Source organism: Mirounga angustirostris, unplaced genomic scaffold, assembly GCF_029215605.1.
Source record: "Mirounga angustirostris isolate CCGP_5_RB_7025 unplaced genomic scaffold, mMirAng1.0.hap1 SCAF_11, whole genome shotgun sequence".
NCBI lineage: Eukaryota > Metazoa > Chordata > Mammalia > Carnivora > Phocidae > Mirounga > Mirounga angustirostris.
In genome coordinates this window covers 86,978,326-87,001,606 of record NW_026991719.1, presented here as the reverse complement: position 1 = coordinate 87,001,606, position 23,281 = coordinate 86,978,326, and the positions used below count along the sequence as shown (strand labels likewise).

At 37.1% G+C, this 23,281-nt stretch overlaps 1 protein-coding gene across 1 annotated transcript in view; it reads right to left on the bottom strand.

Annotated features, from left to right (window-relative positions):
- Window positions 1-361: 361 nt before the first annotated feature.
- The window catches only part of DNAAF6 (dynein axonemal assembly factor 6), a 29,719-nt gene continuing 6,799 nt past the window's right edge, over window positions 362-23,281 (bottom strand). Inside the window, exons 4-6 of the mRNA XM_045863946.2 lie at window positions 20,553-20,649; window positions 5,164-5,249; window positions 362-503 (exon numbers count right to left, since the gene is read on the bottom strand). Of these exons, the coding sequence (XP_045719902.1) occupies window positions 374-503; window positions 5,164-5,249; window positions 20,553-20,649 (313 nt within the window). The 3' untranslated portion in view covers window positions 362-373. The remainder of the gene's footprint in view (window positions 504-5,163; window positions 5,250-20,552; window positions 20,650-23,281) is intronic.

Here is a 23,281-nt window from a genome sequence, read left to right as displayed (position 1 = left end):
CAATGCAACTGATTGTATCATAGTCTACTTAATTGGCTTAAGTTCTTCAGACTCCTGAAATAAGTGGACCAACAATTTCATAGTCATATTTCAGTTTTAATTGACCATGCAGTAATCTAACTGGATAACCTGTCAGTTCTATCCAGCTATTGCTATAAAAATGGAATACCTAATGAATATGAGAAAACAATATTTCCGACCAGAGTAATAGAAATGACTGTCAATGATCAGGATCTTACTAGAATTGAATTTAGACCCTTTCTGAAATATGTCAGAGTAATAAAGAAGATAGAAAACATTAACAATTTTTCCGAAGCTTCCTTTTATTTTTTATCAGCCCAATGTACCCCCTTTCCTCCTTATTCATGAAGTTTTAGAAGAAATTAGTGAAATCCAACTCCCTTTTCAAAGCTACGGTGACTTCAAGAGTCTCGGTCTCCAGGATATAGAAAGCTTTGGCACTACTGCATTCCACAGGCTGGGGAAGGGTTATCAACAGCTTCCTAAAAATCAAAACAAAACAAGATAAGATAAAAACCTAGAATCAGCATCCTAAAGTGATATCAAGAAGCTATCACAACTAATGAATCATTGAACATTATATCAAAACTAATGAGGTACTATATGTTGGCTAATTGACTTTAAATAAAAAAAGAAGATATCACTTTTTTTTTTTTTTAGATTTTATTTATTTGAAAGAGAGAGCATAAGTAGAGGGAGAGGGAGGGAGAAGCAGGCTCCCTGCTGAGCAAGGAGCCCAATGTGGGACTCGATCCCAGGACCCTGGGATCATGACCCATGCGGAAGGCAGCCGCTTACCCGGCTGAGCCACCCAGGGGTCCCAAGAAGATATCACGTTTAATAAGGTAATGGAAAGCAATACATACCATCAGAAGATTAGGAACCAAAAAATATTTAGACAGTATAAATACTGGATCAAAAATATGCCTAAGTAACACAAATAACATACCAGGGGTTTTTTGCTTTAAAAATCCAAGCAGGGGTTTTGTTCCCCCACTCTTTTTTTCAAAATTGACCCCATTTTGCATTATAGACACATAGTCTCAGGTTTGGTTTCTAGGCAGAGGAATAGAGCCATTGCAACTTTAAGTTGGTTGGATAGATCTGTTGCCAGCCATGCTTACGTGTAGATGGAATGTGACTGACTGATACAAATCTGAAAATTGGAATGGTTCTATAATAATTCTGCTAGCGGAACCTCAGGCTGAATCTCTACTACAGGTATAGTTGTTGAAATTCAGGCCTGGAATGATTTTAATACCAGATCAATGAAAGTGCTTCTCTGTGCTTGCTTCTGCTTCTTTCTCCTATACATTGACAAAAAGCCCTGTGAGAGATTGCTGGGTTTATTTTGCAGTTGTGGCTCAGTTACTGGATAGCTGTATGCTTTAGATGCATTGCTAGGATGAGACATCCATAATTCTGTCATAGTGGCATGAATGTGAATTATGCCTGGGGTCGGCACATGCTGGTATCTGAAGAAAATTAAATGCATGCAACTCTTGTTACCTCACATTCTCCATAGAGAAGCCTTGAGTATCTCTATAAAAAGTGGACAGAAAAGCTCTTTTAGAAGGTATAAGATCCAAATCAGTAAAGGGATCTGGTATTTTTTAGGGCTACTTATAGAATACTTGTAAAAATAGTGTTTGAAACAAACTTTTGAAAACCAATGGCCTCTTTACTCATTTGCAAAGACCTAAGTTCAGGAAACTGGACTCATTAAAAGTATTTATCACAAATCTCTGGAACCAAAAGGAGAAATTTTCTGTGACTCTTGTTCCATTCCAGATATCTGGGGTAAGAAAAACAGCTCTCTCCACCAGAAGTAATATCGCAATGTATTTTAATATAGCCTATAATATTTGGCATCTCAAGAAAGCGGGTGCAAAAAATGTTTAGAGTCCATCTTTTTAAAATTGTTTATAACATAGGTTGAGCTGGAATTTGATTTGCTTTATCTCTTATTCTACAAATGTTAATATATTCACTTTAAAAATAAAGTGAAGCTCAGTGGTGGTAGCTTCATTGCACTAAAAGACAACTATAAATCAACTGAAGAAGGAGCTCCAATGATAATGTGCCCCTCTCTGTCCAGAGAGATATAAATTCAGAAGAGACAGTTAGTGACCACTGGAATGATCCATCTATCCCTGCATTTCTGTCTAGTCCTTAGTAGTATGGCTTCACATACTAAAATTTTGAACAGAAATGGTGCAACTTATTTAGGCTGTTAGGAGAAGGGAAGTATTTTTGTCCAGTCTATTTTACTGTCTGATATCTGAATTGAGATTTATATTTAAACAAAATAAAATTCTACAAATACTTATCCATGTACAATTCATTGAAGGACAGGACTATATCTTATCTTCGTGTCCCCCCAGTGTCTAGCGGAAGACTTTATAAATGTTTGTTGAATGAATAAATAAACGAGTGAAAAGCAAATAGGTCGCCACAAAATATTTGAATACCTACTATAGATTAGTACTATCATATATGAATAAACATTTAAACCCAATCCCTCAGCTTTTACATTGATAGTATACTTGCTTTTAAGAAGGTACAGTTTAGGAACTGACCAAATGCTTATCCAGTGTTAATTTTCATTAGCAATTATTTAAAAGTGAACTATAATATATGAAAGTAAAGGCAAAAAAACTATCTATAAAGTGAACTATAACTTAGAGACTTACATACTTACATTTATATTAGCAAAGTCAAGGTGATATTCCTTGCAAGAGATTTAAATACAGGACAACCTTGTTCTGTGCATATTCACATAATGCAGTTTTTATTTTACATAGTTAATGAATTATTTTATCTAAATATCTGGGTTAAAAATAAACAGGACTTTTTAAAGGTTTTCTAGTGGAGCCATAACTATTTTCAAAGAAAGTGCAGAAATAGCTACTGAGCTAAACTTCACAATTTCATTTTGAAAACATTTTTTTTGGTTTGAACATCAGTCAATTCTCAATCAATCTGAATTAAAGGAGCACAGCAAAGGTGAGAATAATCTAAATAGCATTCAACTAAAAATTAACTCATACTTGTATTTACAATATGTTCTTATTATCCCATTCAAGGAATTCATTTATGACATTCTTAGGATTCACTTCAAAAAATAATGAAATCTCATATGAAGACAAAAGTCCTTGGGAAATTAACCAATTTCCCCTATCTTTCCTCCTTTCTATCTACTCCATGTTGGGAATTGACATGCCAAAACAGCAAGTTTTTTAAAAATGAAGAATTTAAGAAATTGCTTTATTTCTTTAGGTTGTATAATTCCAAAAATCTGGGTTTTATTGATAATTCTAATGCAATTGACTATCATTTGACTGATACTTCTAGTCCATCCAGTTAAAATAGAGTCACTTGTTCTGCCTTATACATACACAAATGGGATATTTTCTCTTACTTTTCTTGGGATAAGTAAACAGTGTTAGAGGGTGTCAAAATTGAAACTAAAGAAAGTTAACATGAATATCAATAAACTCAAAAACAAGACACACTTCCAATAACACAATTTCAGATAATAGCATGGCTCCAAAGAATGCTCAAGAGTTTGGGAAAGATGATAAAAATGATATAAGCCTTTCCTCAGTCTTCTACCATAATTCATGATTTTTTTTCTTAAGAGATAGCACCTCTGTGCACAGAGCATTTAATATACAAGAACAGTATGATCCAAAAATTCTTGTGTAGCCCACATTCTATGTGGACAGGTATCTCTGTGTGAGTCTTTCACTTAGTGGGCTCTGATAGATATCTGGAACGATAGCATAGCCAGAGCATCTGCCTGAAGATTGATGGAGAACTGCGAGGGGAGCGGAAATTAACTCCATGGTGTGTAGATACGTATGTGCTTTTAACAAGCACACCAATATCATGGAAGATTAACTGTTCATGTAAGCAACTTTCCTCGCAGAGGTTGTGTGGAAGAGTAAAAGCATATATAATATGAATTTAAAAAGTACAATACTCCTTGAAGTGAATTGTAGGAATAGTGGATGGGATTTTTATAACATGAGACAATGCCCTATGAGAATGTAGTTTTGAAATGATATAAGTGATGAGAAAATATTTGATATATATTCATCTATAGATCATTTTGGGTTAAATGCCTCTACTGTGGAAATCAAGGTTAAGCCACGTAGGTACACTGAGTTGTTTACACATAGAAGTCTTTTGTATGAAGGATCTACTTTTTATTTTTTTATTTTTCTGAAGTCCTAAGATCAACAGGGGAGAAGTATTGATTCTGATAATGGAAGAAAGAAAAGGTGTCAGCGGTTGACTACTCTCCACGCCCAGTTTGAAATGTTCATGAGTTACAGAGAAAGAATCACTGCAATCAGCCCAAGTGTGCTCACTGCTATACACTCAGATGAAAAGTGAACAAAGCAGTGAGATATTTAGATATTTTATCAAGTACACACTGGGTCCCCTGGATTCCCTCTTTAAGGAGTTGGTTTTGAGAGAGAGGACTGATTTGTCCAGGTTTCAGGATAAACATTTACCTCAGAATCTTACTGTATGTGTGGTGTTTGGGGAAGATAATTCGAACCTGTGTAATAAGAAGACTATTTTGAAAATATTAAATGTTTAATTGAATTATTCCACTATTACCTGTATTCTTTTTCAATGTAGTCACACTACTTGAGGAACTAGTGATAAATTGTTAGAATTTTTGTTTTAAGTAATTGATGACAAGAGTTTTCTGTTAATTTTCAGGGAAATATAATCAAATTGAGCCTTAGAGTCCCACAATAACCAAAAAGTTTAAAAAATTGCTTCTCTTATGCCATCACTGTACAAAAAACCACGTGAAAGACTTAAAACTTAGGAGATTTTCACCTCTAGTTGTTTTTCCTCACAGACAAGCAAACTGTATCTGAATGTCAAGGACTGTGTTTTGGCAGTATCAACCTACTCCAAATGCATGGGGGCAAAGCAGAAAAAAATCAGGTGTTTCCAAATATATTTATATTTATATTATGCAGATCAAACATCTGAATGACATTTTCACTTTTCTTCAGACTTTAGGGGTGATGCAAAATAACTATGTACACTTTAAGAATATTGACTAAAGTTTTGTTAATATTATAATATATTATTCTAGTTCTAAGTTTTACTCACTTATCAGGAGTACGAAGGTCGAGAATCATTTCTTGGATGTCAATTTTAATTTCAGAAGGGTTTGTATTTGGCAGTTTAATTTTCACCTGAAAGAGAAAACGAGAAGAAAAATACTGCTGTCTTGAAGAACAGTTAATGTGAAGAGTGTAAGGAAGTTTGGGGACATGAGAACTAATATTTATTAAGTTCCAGCTATGTGCAAGCCTAGGCCCTTTCCTCATAACAATCTTGAGAGACAGGATTACCCCCATTTTACAGATGATGAAACTGAGATACAGAGCAATTTAGTAAGGGCCCGAGGGCAACTGTGTGTAATTGAACTAAGGTCTGTCTGACTCCAAAGCTATATAGAAACACGTTGGTTACTCGCTTGTAACTTTCATTGTCTGAAGGTGCACACTAGTGCACCTGCTAAGGTTGGGGGCTTTCTATTGACTTTATTCTTATTTATTTATTTATTTATTTTTATTAATTTTATTTTATTATGTTAGTCACCATACATCACATCATTAGTTTTTGATGTAGTGTTCCAGGATTCATTGTTTCAGTACAACACCCAGTGCTCCATGCAATACATGCCCTCCTTAATACCCATCACCGGGCTAACCCATCCCCCAGCCCCCCCTAAAACCCTCAGTTTGTTTCTCAGAGTCCATAGTCTCTCATGGTTCGTCTCTCCCTCCAATTTCCCCCCCTTCATTTTTCCCTTCCTACTATCTTTTTTTTTTTAACATATAATGTATTATTTGTTTCAAAGGTACAGGTCTGTGATTCATCAGTCTTACACAATTCACAGCGCTCACCATAGCACATATCTTCCCCAGTGTCCATCACCCAGCCACCCCATCCCTCCCACCCCCCACCACTCCAGCAACCCTCAGTTTGTTTCCTACAATTAAGAATTCCTCATATGAGTGAGATCATATGATACTTGTCTTTCTCTGATTGACTTATTTTGCTTAGCATAATACCCTCTAGTTCCATCCATGTCGTTGCAAATGGCAAGATTTCATTTTTTGATGGCTGCATAATATTCCATTGTATATATATACCACATCTTCTTTATCCATTCATCTGTTGATGGACATCTTAATTAATTAATTAGTTCACAATTCCTAGAGAAGTGTAGGAGTCCATAAAAGTCGTTAACATAACAGAAGATAAATAAAAACATGATCCTTACACACACAAAAAAATGGGACTGTTGATTGGTTTGGTAAGATTTTACTTAAAAATGTCTCATCTCAGTTAGCACATGACCCAGCAATTCCACTCCTGGATACATACCCCAGAGCATTTAAAACAGGTGTTCAAACAAAAACATTATATGTTTTTGTTCACAGCAGCATTATTCACAATAACTTGAATCAAAGGCACAAACAACACAAATTTGTATCAACTGATAAATGGATAATCAAATTGTGGTATAGCCATACAACAGAATATTATTCAGCCATAAAAAGCAATGAAGTACTATTACATGGATGAACCTTGAAACATTAAGCTGAGTGAAAGAAGCCAGGCACATACTGTAGGACTCTATTCATATGAAATATCCAGAGTAGGTAACCCATAGAGACTGAAAACAGATTGGTGGATGCCAGAGGTTGGAGAGGGAGAAAAGAGGAGTGACTGTTTAACAAGTACAGATTTCCTCCTGGGTTGATGAAAATGTTCTGGAATTAGATATTGGTGATGGTTGCACAACATTGTCAATGTATTACATGTCACTCTCAGTGAATTCTGTATTGTGTATTTTACCACAGTACAAAGTCTCATCCCTCACTCTAATTTAATTAATTCCCCTTTTGATGGAAGTTGATCTATCTATCTATCTATCTATCTATCTATCTATCTATCCATCTATCCATCTATCTGAGATGCCATGGCATATGGTTTCTATAAACAAACAAAACAACTTAAGGTTAAGGTAAATTATGAAGCCTTCTCTAAAATGAGCTAGAAGACTTGAAATATCAGACATCGGGTGATTTAAGAACTGGAATGGTAGGGGCACCAGGGTGGCTCAGTCGTTAAGCATCTGCCTTTGGCTTGGATCATGATCTCAGGGTCCTGGAATTGAGCCCTGCATCCGGCTCCCTGCTCAGCAGGAGGTCTGCTTCTCCCTCTCCCACTCCCCCTGCTTGTGTTCCCTCTCTCGCTGTGTCTCTATCAAATACATAAATAAAATATTAAAAAAAAAAGAACTGGAATGGTAAGGATAAAAACAGCAGGTTATGAGGGAAATACATATCAAATAAGTAATGGGGAAAATGGAATTCCTTGTAAGAAGCTTAAAGTAGGCAATAGTGTTTTTGCAATATAAAATTTGTGGACCAATACATGTCTGTGAGTTATATTTTACTTTATTAAATCTGTATATAAAAATATTTGTAAATAGAGCTCTAGAGGTCCTACTATCTAAATATATCCTATGGCTAATATTTTAATTAAACAAAGAATTACCTCCTATTTATATTTTGAAAACTCAGATCTTCATAATTAATAGATGTTTTAAGTGAGAGAAATAGAGCATTTCTTAGAGGTAGTTATAGGTGCTCCACCTCAAAGTAAATGAGCATTCTATTGGACAAAGAAAGACCCATTTTTATTATAACTTGCAGATCTGATAGTCGAGATGTTCTTTAGTTGCAGGATGACTCATACCACCTGGACCAAGGGATATAAATATTTATTTCTTTAGTCTGAAATGTTCAGATCTTTCAAGGTAAAAGATTATTTCCTCAAGGTTGAAATGACATTTGAGGAAGGAAAAAAATGATAACTTATGTGAAATGTAGATACAACTTCTGGGTAGAACGTCAAAGTGGTTCTTAAAATCACTTGCAACTCTAGTGAAGGGTAATTTAGAAACAACTCACTAATTTTTCCTCTTGAGAAAATTAAAATTGTGTACTAAAATGTTTTCAGAGGAGGGACAGGAAGGAACAAATTAAGTGGAATCATACACATTAATATCTCATAAGCTAGAAGGTTCAATAGGAATCTTAACAGAAAAACTCCTGAAACATGAATCAGACTGCTTTAGAAATACTTCTAATGAATTCCCGGAAAATAGACATGGTTTTTTATTGACTTCTAACTGATTGTACCCAAGATCTAACTAGTCCAACATTAGTAAGTACAGTACGTTACTGACCAAGCAATTAAATGAACTGATGTTCCTCCCTTTACATAGGATGCAAATTGATTTATTTCAAATAATTACTTATTTTAATAGGTAAACTAGGGAAAACTAAAAATTTCATTGGGAAACTTTCAACTTTTTGGGAGCTCAACCTTTGGAGTCAAACTTGAGTTTGAATTCTGTGTCTGTCACTTCTTAGTTATTTATTGCTTATAGTTATCTATTGTTTTATAACCAAAACCAATTACACCTCCCCCCTAATTTATGGCTCAAAACAATACACATTTATTATCTCACACATTTTCTTTGGCTTAGGAATTTGGGAGTGGCTTAACTAGGTAGTTCTGGCTTAGGGTCTAAAATGAAGTTGTAATCAGGATACTGACTGAGGCAGCATACATCTGAAGGCTTTACTGGGGCTAGAGGATCTGCATCCAAGATGGCCCACTCACATGGCTATTGCCAGGAGGCCTCAGTTCTTCACCACGTGGATTTCTCCATAGGGCTTAGGGCTGCTTGATTGTCCTTATGACACAATAGCTGTCTTCTCCCAAGAGTGAATGATCCAAAAGAGCAAGGCAAAAGCACTGTCCTTTTTCCATCCCTAACATGGTCTCAGAAAGTGTACTTTTTCATTTCTATGATATCCTATTGGTTACATGGGGCAGCCCTATTCAGTGTGAGAGGGAACTACACAAAGGAAAGAATATCAGGAAGTGAAAACCATTAGGGGCCATCTTGTAGGCTGGCTACCGCAGTATCCATCACTAACTTCAGTTTAAACCTCTGTCTTCTGGCCTTGTGAATAAAAAGAGCAGGAAAAGGTCCACTACTTTAAGGTTTGTGTGAGCCTTTCTTTCCACTTTCAGCTTGTCTTCTGACAAGTAGTCAAAACTACTTGCTTAGTCTGTCTCTGGGAATTCACTTTGGGGCTTTCCTGGAGATAAGTAAAGGTAGATCAAATTGCTTTCATGGTCCTCTGTTTATTTTCCTCTATGTGTTGTAACAGAGCTGGCTTAATATACCAAAGTGTTTGGGAGGGGAGGTCATTAATGTAGGATTATCATTTTGAGTTTTAAATTTCCTCTTTATGGTTTTGTTCTTACAAGAGATTTATATGACAAGATGGTTCCTGAAGAGATAATATTCCTATAATCTGTAAATGATATACAGGCTCCCCTGTTCCTCAGACAAGTGTCCGTGATCATATTATAAGATGCTGGAAAATTGAAATGAAAAGGCCAAATGGTGGAACATTCACCATTCAAACATCCATTCTATGTTTCCTCTTGAGCCGTCACTTCCTGACAACCAGAATGGAAGAATAAATGAAATATACCTTATATGTAACTTGGCCAGTCTATGTATGCTATTTACTGAAATTCTATTGATGCTCAAGATATACAGAAGGGTTTGGGCTGAAAATTTAAAAGATATTCTTATTTATGGATTCAGGATATTATAAAAATATTTTTTATATGACAGAAATACAGGAACCATCTCCAATATATTTGATTCTTAGCAAAGAAGTTAAGACTATTTGAATTTCAATTTGAAACTTAATGTTAGGAAATTTTGATTAACAGAAAAAGTTTGGGTAGGTCTCATTCTGAATTGCTTTGGTAGCTTAACTTCCCATTGTTTAACTATGGAAACCCACATTTAACTCTGGAGATATTTTTCGCATTGCAGCCATCTAAGTATTTTATAAAAATTCTCATGAGTAATAATGATCTATAGGAAAATGAAAAAAATTAAAGGTGATGTTTCCCTACTTTGAAATAATATATTTACCTCTGAGGAATAAAAATATAGAGGTATGTGTTCTCCAAAACCAGGACAAAAAACCAATAGATACATTTTTAAATTAATGGATAAATTTCCTATGATGTTACCACTTTGGGGTTTTTAAATTTTATTTATTTATTTGAGAGAGAGCACAAGCAGGGGGAGGGGCAGAGGAAGAAGCAGACTCCCCACTGAGCAGGGAGCTGGACATGAGGCTCAGTCCCAAGACCCTGGGATCATGACCTGAGCTGAAGGCAGACTCTCAACTGACTGAGCCACCCAGGAACCCCTGATGTTACCACTTTGAAACATCCCAGTACAACACTGTCATGCCTGTCTTATGAGATCATGGAAGCATAGTACCTCTTCTCTCACAGGAATCAAGGGTAAGTGCAGCTCATTTTGGAATAAGAAGACTCATCTATAGGACCTCCATGTCTCTATTGGCCCCCACAATCACCCCCAAACACTCATAGCCTCACTACCACTAGCTGTCTGGAGACTACCAGAACAAAATCCATTATACTTTTATCACTATTTGTCAAGAACACAAGGAGCCTCAGACTCCCAAGTCCTTGCTTATCACCTAAAAATTACCATTGAGATCTCCATATCCTCTATTTTGTTTCCATTTCCTACCCCTCACCAACTCATGAAACCCTTCCATAGTTCCTGTGGAACACACAGTCCATCACCCTTTATCTCTTCAGCCTCTGAATATTCCTTTCAATTTCTTGAAATCTGGATCTCCCCTGATCACACTGCTTCCCTAGTCTTCTCAGTGGGTGCCTGTTTTTTGTTTTTTTTTTTTTTTTTCTCCCATTGCATTTATATCCCTGGGCCTGCCCCTTTCCTCTAGCTTTTAAAAATGAATCTCAGGTCTTCACACTATACCATCAAATACCCTCCTTGTTGGAATCATCTACCAATTCCTTAAAACGTTTTAAGGAGGAAGTAATCAAAAGGGTAAAATACCGCTGGGTGGTCATCCTCCTATCTTTAATAATAATAATAATTCTTTGTTCTCTATTGATATTTCTAACATTAAATTTCTGTCTTCAGTGTTTGATTTATATATCCACTTAGATAACCTTTCCAACCTCCTAGCCTCACTTTCCCATGTCCTTCAAGTCTTTGCACAAATATTTCCTTCTCAGTGATGCCTTCCCTGACTATACTATTTAAAATTGCAGCTATGGGGCACCTGGCTGGCTCAGTCAGTAGAGCATGTGACTCTTGATCTTGGGATCATGAGTTCAAGCCTTACATTAGGCATGGAGCCTACTTTAAAAAATTGCAGCTACTAGGGCCAGGGTAGCTAGAACATAATGAACAAGGAAGAAAATGTGGTGTCAAATGAAACTGAAAAAGTACGTAGGCGTCAAATCATATAAGGCCTCATAGGTCAAGATAAGGAGTCTGGATTTTGTTCTAAGTGCTGTAGGAAGCCACTAAAGGTTCTGAACAAAGAAGTGATGTGATCTGATTTACTTTAAAAAAGGATCTCTCTGGACACTGTGGAAAGGCTGCAAGGAAGTAATTGTTGAAGGAGGGAGGAGAGGAGGGACTCATAATGGTCCAGGTGAAAGATGATGGTGGTTTGGAACATGATGGTAGTTGTGGTGGTAATGAAAATTAGATGGATTTAGAATATATTTTGAAAGTAGAGCCAAAAAGACTTGCTGATGCTATAAAGAGGAATGAGAGATGATTTAGGTGTTTAGTTTGTGCAGTTGGGTGAATGTTCTTGCCATTTCCTGAGATGATGAAGGTCAATGAAAAAGAGGTTTGGGGAAGACAATTAAGAGTTCTGTTTTGGGCATATTAGGCTTGGATTGTCTATTAAAGTGAGAGATGTCAAGTAAGCAGTTGGTTATATGAATCTGAAGCTTCTGGGAGAGGCCGAGACTAGAGAAATAGTATTTAAAGCCATTGGACTGTATGGAAAGAGAATAGAGAAAAAAGAGACATAGGTTTTTTTCAGAGACCTAGAGAACTCGAGGCAGGAGAGGAAAAACCGGTGATTTGGGGTCAAAGGAGAGGAGGAGATGCCCAGTGATTCTGGAGGAAAACCAGAAGAGAGAGGAGTCATTATAGTAAAGAGAAACACATGTTTTAAGAAGGAAGAAGTAATCAAAAAGGTAGAATACTGCTGGGCGGTCCATCCTCATATCTCCAACTCCTTTTTTTCTAATTTTGTGCAGGACAACTGTTTGTTTTTAGGATTGTCCCTCTTATGGCAGGATTTAGAGCATCTCTGGCCCCTAAGTATTAAAAGCCAATAACACCCTATAACCAAAAATGCCTCCACCCATTTCTAAAAGTTCTCTGGGGACCCATACCATGGCTACTTTTTTACTATTTGTTCATTCACTCTAGTGACACACATTAAGCACTCAATAAATATTACTTAAGCAAATGAAGGGATATTTGTTATCAACTGAAAAGCATTCTGAATTCTTTTATCCTAAAAAATACCCCTAAATCTTGCCTCCTCCTCCTCTCCTCCCCTTCATTGTCAAACTTCCTCAGAGAATGATCTACATTTGCTGCCTTCTCTTCCTCACTTCTTGTTCACTTCTTGGCTTTCTTCAATCTGGTGTTAGCACCCACCACACCACTGAAGCTGCTGTCTTCCAAAGGTCACCAAAGACTTCTTAACTGATGAATCTAAAAATTCCTTCTGCACCCCAATCCTGGTTTACCCTTCTATAGCAGCAGATACTGTTATGGCTTTCTCCCATCTCTGAATATCTTTCTCAGTTCCTCTTCCCTTATCTACCCCTCAAATATTGGCATTTTCCTAGGGTCAATCTGTTCCTGCTCGCATGGATTCAGAAGTTTCTGCCTGTACTCGTTCAAGGATTCTGGACCATGTGATTCAGATATTTTAATGAAACCTCCTCAAAATGGTATCATCAAAATCTAAAGTTGCTGATTTTTTTTTTACCAAGTAATATGGATAAGACACTTTTCACTCTTATTTCATACCTGACCCTAAGCCCATCTCAAACTCTGCCCCCATCTCTCTCTCTCTCCCCGCCCACATGCATTCTGCATCTATCTCTCATTATGGGGGACTTGTATTTTCAACTCTACTAATTTTGGTACTATTTAAAATTTTAGATACATCTAACTTTCATAATCACAAATGTATTAAATCTATACAATTAGATTAGCTTTGAAGGAGGTATTCTTCCCCTCACCATCATTATGAAAGAATGTTATGATATTAACTATAAATGTATGTATATTACTGAGAGAACTATTAGAAATTGAATTTGAAGGTTTACTGTGCTGCCTGGAGCTGATAATAAGGAATTGTATTACAGCTCAAATACCCTTCTCCCTGACACACAGTCTGATAGGTAACCAATCAAATAAGGTTAGCATAATCAGAAAGCCTGCAAAAAAGGTGTCCATCCTCTAGAATTTATATGGAAAAGAGAATCTATTCCATTATCAAGCAGCCAAACCCATTTGTTCATTAAAGGTCAATGAATAGGACTGATTTAACCTTAAGAGAGAAAACAGGACTTGAGAAGCAGACCATTCAAGAAACAAGTGAATTCTCAGAAGATAGGGAGACACTTTGCTCAGAATGATGGATAGCCCTGTCTGAGATGAGAATGATAAACATGTGACTTCTGGTTGTGTCTGTCAGATAGTGACTGACTCCTATCCCATCCCTGACTCTCACCCTATTCTCAGTGAGATTTAGAGATGGAGTGAGGCTCATATCCCAGTGAAGAGATGATGATGAAAGAGAAACAGGCTTAATGCCTTGCTTTATAGGTCACATCAGAATGTCCCCTTATCAATACAGATGCATTAAAGGAGAAGAACCAAAATATCAAGAAGCCATTGCAGCTCAAAAAGAATATCAAGCTATGTGCAGGCTGCTTTTCCCCTCCTCTAGAACAAACGATGGGTCACTTGGCAGAATATCAATAACCCTAGTCCCATTCACTTTTAGATTTTAGAGATAATCTGCTGTTCAAAACGAATGGGAGAAAATGGGAATCCACTGACCTACTTCCCCACTGCACCCATCCCCCTTCCCGCCACAAATAGTCCTATGAAGAAGACAGGCTATCTTCCTACATATCTTTGATACCTGAAGTTCCTTTTTCCATGCCCCCCAACTGGCACCCAAAAGGTCAGGTACTTTGGTCAGCCCTATTTCTCAGGAGTAGGCAAGTTCCTATTTTTTCCCACCTTGTTTCTATGACAGCTTTTTGGCTTCCCCCATCGTCATTGTTTTTATCTCTAAAGCCATGACACAGTCTCAACCTCACTTCATTGATCCAATTCCTCTTGGTTTTCAATACCTGGCTTGGAACTGGAGTGAGAATTTCTGATGCCTCTGTTTGAACGCTGCCTCTGAATACTGACCCCGTCCCAAGGGCTATGTATTCTGTCCTCAGTCCCGTTTCTGCAAGCTTCCTAGTGTCCCTCTCAACAACCCCCCCAAGCATACAGGTGCTACCTAAAATCAGTTCTACATCATTCTAAGCCTGATGCAAAGCCAGCACTCAGTGGTAGTATATTCTAATCCCTCAGAGAGCAAACACCAATTCTGAAAATCAACATCTCCAGTCCCTGTCTTTGAGTTCTGCATGGATTTATATTTCTAACAGCCTACTGGATGCTTCCAACAAGATTTCTTGCAGGCAGTTCAAACTCAATATAACCAAAACTTAATATTTTTCTCTTAGAACTTTGTCTTCTTTTGCATTTCTTACCTGATATCCCCATACCACAAACAAAACCACCCTTGGTTTACTCTTATTCCAGAAGTAATAGATGGCAATTGTTAAAAAAAAAGGGGGGGGGGGTAATTCAGATGAGGAAAAAGAAATAGAAACCATTTCTAAGACTATCATCCAGAGACAAACCACTTTAGATTCCCATATCTTGATTAATGTCATCACCATTTACCCAGTCACCCAAGCTAGAACTCTTGACTCCTGTTTCTTCCTTACATATCCCATTTGAGAACTTTCTAAATCCTATCAGTATTACCTCTGAAATGTCTACTTTGTTCTCTATCCCCACTGCCACACTCCAGGTTCCTACCTCTCTTACCTGAATTAGTGCAATTGTCTCTTAACTGGTTTTTGCCTACCACCCATCTCCCTAACTCACACTCATCTCCTACCATCATCTCCCTAACTCACACTCATCTCCTACCATTTTGTAACTCTAATTCCCACAAAAGTCCACAGCTCATGGTGTCTTAGTCAGCTGGCACTGCCATAACAAAATACTACAGACTGGAATCGGAGCATGCCAAACATGCCAGTATGGTTGGTTTCTGGTGAAAGCTCTCTTCTTGGCTTGCAGAAAGCTGTCTTCTTATTGTGTGCTCACATGGTCCAGAGAGAGAGCAAGCAGAGCAAGCTCTCTGGCATCTTTGTATCAAGGCACTAATATCATCATGTAGCGCCTACCCTTGTGACTTCATCTAAAGCTAATTACCTCCCAAAGGTTCCATCTCCAAATACCATTACAATGGAGGTTAGAGCTTCAACATATGAACCTTGGGGGGGACACAATTCAATCCATAGCACATGGTGTGACATTCAAGGGCTTTTACAACTAGCTCTAAGCTCCTTATTTTGTTTTCTTTTATTGCTCCATGTGCATTCTGGGGCTCCAAGAACATCACAAATAGTTTTCAAAACACATCATGTACTTTAATAGCACTAGGCCTTTGCTGATGCCATTGTTTATTCTGCTCAGACAGATTTTCCACCCTGACAAACTATCATGTACTTCAAATGTCCAGGCCAGATGCCACCCGTACTGTGAAGTCTGCTTGGACTACTTCTTTGCACCATATCACTTTATACACACTTCTATCAAATTCACATTGTTTGGGTTCAAATCATAGTTCTACCAGATTCTGAGTGTGTGAACTTTATGCAAGTCACTTAACTTCTTTGTGCTTCAGCAACCTCTGTAAAGTGAAAATAATAGCACCTATTTCATAGGATTGATGTGGGGATTAATGATCTACCCTGTGCAAAGTTCTCAGAGAAATGCCTGGCACATAGTAAGCATTCTATAAATTATTTGCTATTATTATTATTATATCATTTTAAGTGAAAACGAGCAGGATAAAAACCTTTATCCAAAGACTGTAAATGTAGGAAAATGGCTCCGCTATGGCACTCTAGTGACCCTGCACTATCTACACTGACCACATAGGCAAGGCCCAACTGCAGCCTGCCCCAAGTCTTGGCAGAACATCCTGTGATCCTCCTGGAATATGGGAAGATACAGTCTTGTGAGGAGTTGCCTCAAGGCTGTTTCTTATCTGTCTTTCTACCTTGTGGGAGGCTCCTTATCTTGCAGGAGGCTACCATGAGGCAGTTTCTCACCCTCCTCCCTGGTCCCAATAAGGCATAAGAGCTTTCTACCTCCCTCCTCTTGGGTATAGATGCAGGCTATAAAACAGTCCAGCTACAGTCTAGAGTTGGCTCTTCAGCAACAGAGTGCCCCACTGCTCATGTCACCTGTCATCTGGTCCCCTTAGTTCGATGTTGTCCTGTGGGGCAAAGGGACATGCGGAGCTGATACCATGCTGATCTTGCTTATCCTGCCTGTGTAAGTAAGAGTTTTTATCCATTTGGGTTCACTGTTTCCTTACTGTATGGATTTGTGGAAGTCTGTGCTGCTTATAGACTGATCTCTTGATAGTAAGCTCCTTGTGAGAAAGAGAAACATCTCTATTTTGTTCAACACTGTATACCAAGTATCTGGCCTATAGTAAGTGCTCAATAAGTATTTGTTGAATTAAAAAAATATAGCAAACAGTGGTAGGTATGTATTCAAGGATATATAGTCAAGGATATATATCAAACCCTTTATAGTGGGATCCTTGTGGGGAGGGATGGAAAGTACAGAGAACAAAAGAGAAAATAAAAAATAGTAAAATCAAATAAAGTAAAATAGAACAAGACAGAGGCATTAAACTCATAAGGTTTAAAGAAAAACATACATGCTACCTAGGAGGAAAAAGCCCACTAGCTGTCTTGTTATTCTCCCATTAATTTATATGAGTATTTGATACCTTACAAGCTTGACCTTATTTTCTCAACCGTAATACAAGGAGAAAAGGCTAGATAAGCATCTTTTAAACCGTGTTCCAAAGAGCCCCAGTTTTTCTCCTAGGAGCTGCCTCATGGGTGATCGTACCCTTTTAACCAAGGCATTGGTGCTTGTATGTGTTCTATATGTTGGGCTTTCTCATAGAATTTTGTTTGAAGAAAATGGTTGGCAGCTAAAGACAAAACAAAACAAACCAGCAAACCACTGACCAAGCTGTAGCTGTAAAATGTACATCATGATGATTATAGTTACTAATACCATATTGAATACTGGGAATCTGCTGAGAGAGTAGATTTCAAGGGCTCTCAACACACACACACACACACACACACACACAATGGTAAGTATGTGAGGAGAGGATATGTTAATTAGCTTGACTGCAGTAATCATTTCACTATGTATATGTGTATCAAACCATCATGTTGTACACTTTAAATACACACAATTTTTACTTAAAACATAAAATGCCTAATTATAGATTAAGGCCAGGGAAGCTTGGTAGCTACAAACTCGGAGGGGTGCAGCAGGCAGAATTTAGATAATGAAGCTCTTTGGCTTGACGTTAGAAGGAAAGAATGGAAGGTTTGCTGAAGACATGCATAATCGTAACTGAGAATTCTGTTTAGGACAATTGCTTTGATTTAAGACTCATGAATCCTGCTTTCTTATTTGGAGTCTGGGGAAGGTAAAGGAAAGGGTGGTCCTGGTGAATTTTTAAACCCCAAATCACTCCTTGTACTTAAACAGATTGTTCGTGCTACTATCTTCCTCAGCTTAAACAGAGGTTTTCTTAAAGTCTCTGTGTTGGATTGTTACATATAGGCCAGGTCCAGCCCCCAAATCACAAATTTAGCCAGTTCTGGGGTGTAATTCCCCCCACATTTTAGTGTTTCTGATACTGAGATGCATCATGCAATCAATGTGAACATTTAATGGGGTAGCACACCTATTTTTCCTTTGTTATTAAATAAATGGCAATTTGATGATGTCTTAGATCTGAGAAAATGCCATATTATCAACAGCAATGGTAAGCTTATAAATTTGAGCAAGAAATAATTGAGATGTGGTCAACAACCTCTTTAGTCTGAATCTTATCAGTGGGGTTAAGCAATGATGGTGGATATCATCATTAATATGCCTACAAGATAAAATTCAAGCTACAGATCAGGGATTGTTTTTCTTTTTTGAGAGTTGGCTTACCAGTACACCACTATTCACAACTATTCTTTCTTCTTCTTATGCTCACACTTTACTCAAATAGGCCAGGCTATTTCATGCCTGGATACCTCCCCATGTGCTTTACCTCTGCTTGGAATGCTCTTCTTGGAATGTTGCCTACTGGAAAAATCCTGTCTACCCAGTGTTGATCCCTTTCTGCTTTATGACACCATATACGTCACACATATATGCCTCTAAGTATGTACTTACCATACTGAATTGCAATGATTTGTTACGTGTCCATCTCCTTTACTGTAAATTCCTTGAGGGTGATGACTGTATCTTATTTATCTTTGTATCCCTAGTACTTAGAACCGTGTCTGGTATGTAATAGTACTCACTGAGTATTTAAAAATTGAATATATGCACTATTCCTTATGTTCCACATATGAGTGAAATCATATGATAACTGTCTTTCTCTGATTGACTTATTTCACTTAGCATAATAACCTCCAGCTCCACCCATGTCGATGTAAATGGTAGATATAGTGCAGAAAACAACAGGGGAAGGGAGGGAAAACTGAAGGGGAAGAAATCGGAGAGGGAGACAAACCATATGAGACTCTTGACTCCAGGAAATAAACTGAGGGTTGTGGAAAGGGAGGTGGGTAGGGGGATGGGGTAACTTGATGATGGGCAATAAGGAGGGCACGTGATGTGATGAGCACTGGGTGTTATACGCAACTAATGAATCGTTGAACACTACATCAAAAACTAATGATGTACTATACCTTGGCTAATTGAATTAAGAAAACTGAATATATGAAGAAAAAGCAAGAGAAAAAGAACAGTATACATGAGGTGAAGTGCCATAGCACCAACAAATATTTCACGCAGCTTCTATTCCATGCCTTCTCCAAACCCTCTAAACTCCTGGTAGACTGTCAACACTGAGTTTAACTGTTATTAAGAAGCTGATTTCATTTATGTGAGTTCTGTCTCCCCAATCAATTAGAAGTTGATTAAAAGGAGGGATCAAGTCTTCTTCAGCATATATGTGTTGAGTTTTACATAAATCGTATACTCCTACCCTGAGGTACAATTTGGTTTCCAAGAGTCTTCATTCAGGACACCTTTATTATTAATACTAGTAGCACTTTACAGGAGAGAGATGGAAAGGCTCACAACAGTTATTTACTTAGGACCCAGAATTTCTCCAGAGTTTACAGCAATCCTCAATACTAGACATCAAAAATGTTATTTTACAGTTATTTAAAAAAGAAGAATTGGGATGTTACTGGTAAAACCCTGGAAGCTAATTACTTCAAAATCACTTGAAACCTTAACTCATTAGAGTTTGAAAAATCTCCTGAGGTACTTAAGCTCACTATTCCCATTATGTTACTTGATTCAATTGAATGTCTTAGATTTTGCTAATAAAAGAAAGCCTGAAGTTCATGCAAAAGAGAGGTTCCATTTATCATTTGCTTAAGGAAAAAAGATTAAGCATCTCCAATGGGCACCTCAGTACTCCATACTGTAGAGTGTTGTGAAAGAAGGAGGGGAAAAGACAGATGCATAGCCGCTGATCTCAGGAAAAGAATTCACACCAGAATTACTAGTGTATATTGCCAAAACAAGTTATATCCTACCTTCTTGGTTAGGCCCAGACTTTTCAACAGGATCATTCTGAGGCTCAAATAAGCAGAGGTAAGGGGATCTCATTGATCTCATTGGTATTACATAGAAATAGTGTCATTCTGATAAGGGAGCCAAGATAACATTTTAGACGTCTTTTAGATTTTTAAATCAGAAGTTCAGATCCAAAAATTAAGAAAAAATCCCTTTTAAAATTGCACAATGTAAGCTGAGTCGTTAGAAGAAATACAGATATAAGAGATAAGAGAGATTCAGGGAAGGGCAGTTTTCATAGGACTAGAAATAGTGTATTATGTCCTATGATTCTATTACGTTTATTTGTAAATCTTATCCACAGGTGTAAATTTAGTTTGTTTTGTACGTGTTAACCAATTTTAAACTGTCAATCCCATTATTCCCTTAGTACCTAAAACATAGCAACCACTATTTTTAAAGAGTTTACTGCTTTGCCTATGGTATTATGTATACAACAGTCAGTCAATGTAGCCATAATGGTCATAGGGAAGATGGAGAGGCTCACCACTAGATCTTCACAACATGCAGTTGAAGAGTCTTTTCTCGAAAATCCTAGGAATATATCCTCAGTTCCCACCTGCTGTTTGAATATTATCTCATACCTGAAAAAAAAGTCAATGATACAGAGACTCAAAAGAAAGCAATTTTCTGTCCTAGAGTAAAAAAAACAAAAAACAAAACAAAACAAAACAAAAAACTACAAACTTATGAGGACATGCTGTTACAAAAAATAAAAAGACTAAATAAAGTGTTGACAGTTTCTTCAGGCAATTAGCAGAACATAAAGGAATAGAAGTCTAGAAAATTCAGTCAAAAATACCTAACACTAAAAAATACATATATACCTAACACCGTAAAGCAGGATTTGTATTGCATCTACTTCTTTTTGAAAAACTAAGCTTAATTGTTTTAGTATACAAATAAAATGGATTGAGGGAACTTCTAGTAAGATTAAAAGTAGAAGAAAAGGGCGCCTGGGTGGCTCAGTTGGTTAAGCTACTGCCTTCAGCTCAGGTCATGATCCCAGGGTCCTGGGATCGAGTCCCGCATCAGGCTCTCTGCTCCTTGGGAGCCTGCTTCTCCCTCTGCCTCTCTCTCTCTCTGTCTCTCATGAATAAATAAATAAAATCTTAAAAAAAAAAGTAGAAGAAAAAAAGGTCTTTTTTCATGGAAAACGATGGCTCAGAAAAATTGTAGGCCCATAACCCAGGGTTTGGTGGATAGATAGAAATCCTCATCTGTTAAAATTTAAGCCACAGAGTAGAGTTAGAAAATCCAGGTGTAGTTCTGTTTCTGTCATTAACTGTGTGCCCCTGGTTAAATCACAAACTCGTGGGGTTCTCTGCTTCCAGATTTGTACAATTTATGGGAGAGGGGTAGGTTTGAACTCAGTGATCTCTACAATATTTTTTCCAGATCTAAAAGTCTATAATAGAAACACTGGTAATGCGGTCAGCACAACTACATTGTAGTATTTAGAATCTAGGCCTACAGAATTCTTACTCTGATGAAAGATTTTCCTGGTATTTCACCTCATACACGACAATTCACAAATCTTTCTTTGCCCCCAAATTTGGGTCCCTAGGGATAGAGTCATTTATAGAAAGAAGCACTCAGCCATAATGTACCCTATCTTTTTGGATGGAATGAAATGAGCAAACATTTACAAATGATCTTTCCCATTTAATTCTCCCCTAATGAAGAAATGGTAAATCTCTGGATAGGAAGACTAAAGGACTACCTTGAACTTCTGACCGCTTGCAAATAGGAATGCCCAAGAATGAAAAAGGGATTTCTCTGAGTTTGAACAGGACTAACAATAAGTAGCTATTTGATATGGGGCGCTTTTTTCTTAATGGACTATAACATTTACCTGATATTTATAAAGGTGAAGCCAGGTTAAAGCAAAACAGAAATGTATCGATCCATATGCCCATGACTCCCAAATGGATTTGCTCTAACTGCTGCTCTTCTCCCCATCTCCAGATGCAATTTTCCAACTGCCTACTATATACATTTGCCTGGATGTCCCAAAGGCACCTCAGAGTCCACACATCCAAAACCAAACTCACTGCTTTCCCTCTACCTTCATTCCCAATCATAGTTAATGGCCTCACCATTCACCTGCTCACCCAAGTCGGTAGCCTCAGCATCATTTCTGAGGCTTTTCTCTCATTCATTATATCTAATCTAATAACATATATTCCTTTAAGAATCTCTCTAATAAAGGCCCTCATACTTCTCCCCAAGGCCAGGGACTTAGCTCAGGTCCTTATTACTTTTTATTTGACCACTTGTGATTCTTTTTTTGTGAGCTGCCTATCCTCTTTTTTTCCCAGTTTCCTCTTTATCCACTGGGACATTTTGAAATGTACTTGCATAAGATAGAAAATAAAGATTAAAAAAATCTTATAGGGTAATTTTCTTCATATCCTGACTGGAGTTCTTATTCATTTAAAACTTTCATGGATGTTCTTTCTACAGAACATCAAACATCAGGATGAGAAGCGAACATTTACTCAAATTTGGAACTTTGGATGTTTGACATTCATTAGACAATATGACAAATGAGTGGCTTACTTCTTACCTTTCATATGGATGTGTGGGCACTGTATAAACATAACCTGAGATTTACTCTCTTCATTTTTAAGGTACACACAGAAATGTTTTAAAATCCCCTTTGATCTTTTTTATGAGGTTTATGGGTTTTTTTTTTTTTTTGACATTGTTTATTTGAAAGCTGGATACATTTTTCCAATTAATTATCTGCAGTCTCCCACTACTTCTGTTTTCAGAACCAATGTAGGGGATAGAAACATATGGTTGTTTTGGACACAATTTTATAGTCAGAATTAGATAAGTTGTCAGATCACTTACCATAGAAGTCTTCAAGAATTTATAAAGTACCTTATAATTTAGTAAGTATTGCCTTGGTTTTTCAAGCTATTCTAAATACTCAATCAAGATTTTATTTTAGAATACATATATTTAAAGCTTAGTGTATTTGACCATTAATTTCAATTATGAATGTGAACACACTTTCAGTTCCTTGAAACTGTGGGTGATTTATTTCATCAGAGTGAAGGGCTGTTCATGATAATAATCCTAAATTTCATATTTACAATTCATATTCCTAATTCCTATTGAAAAAGCTACGAAGTGAGACTTCAAGCCTGCTTGCAAAATATATTAAACATAATCCTAAAATAACTAGTAAATAGGTCCAGGTAATAA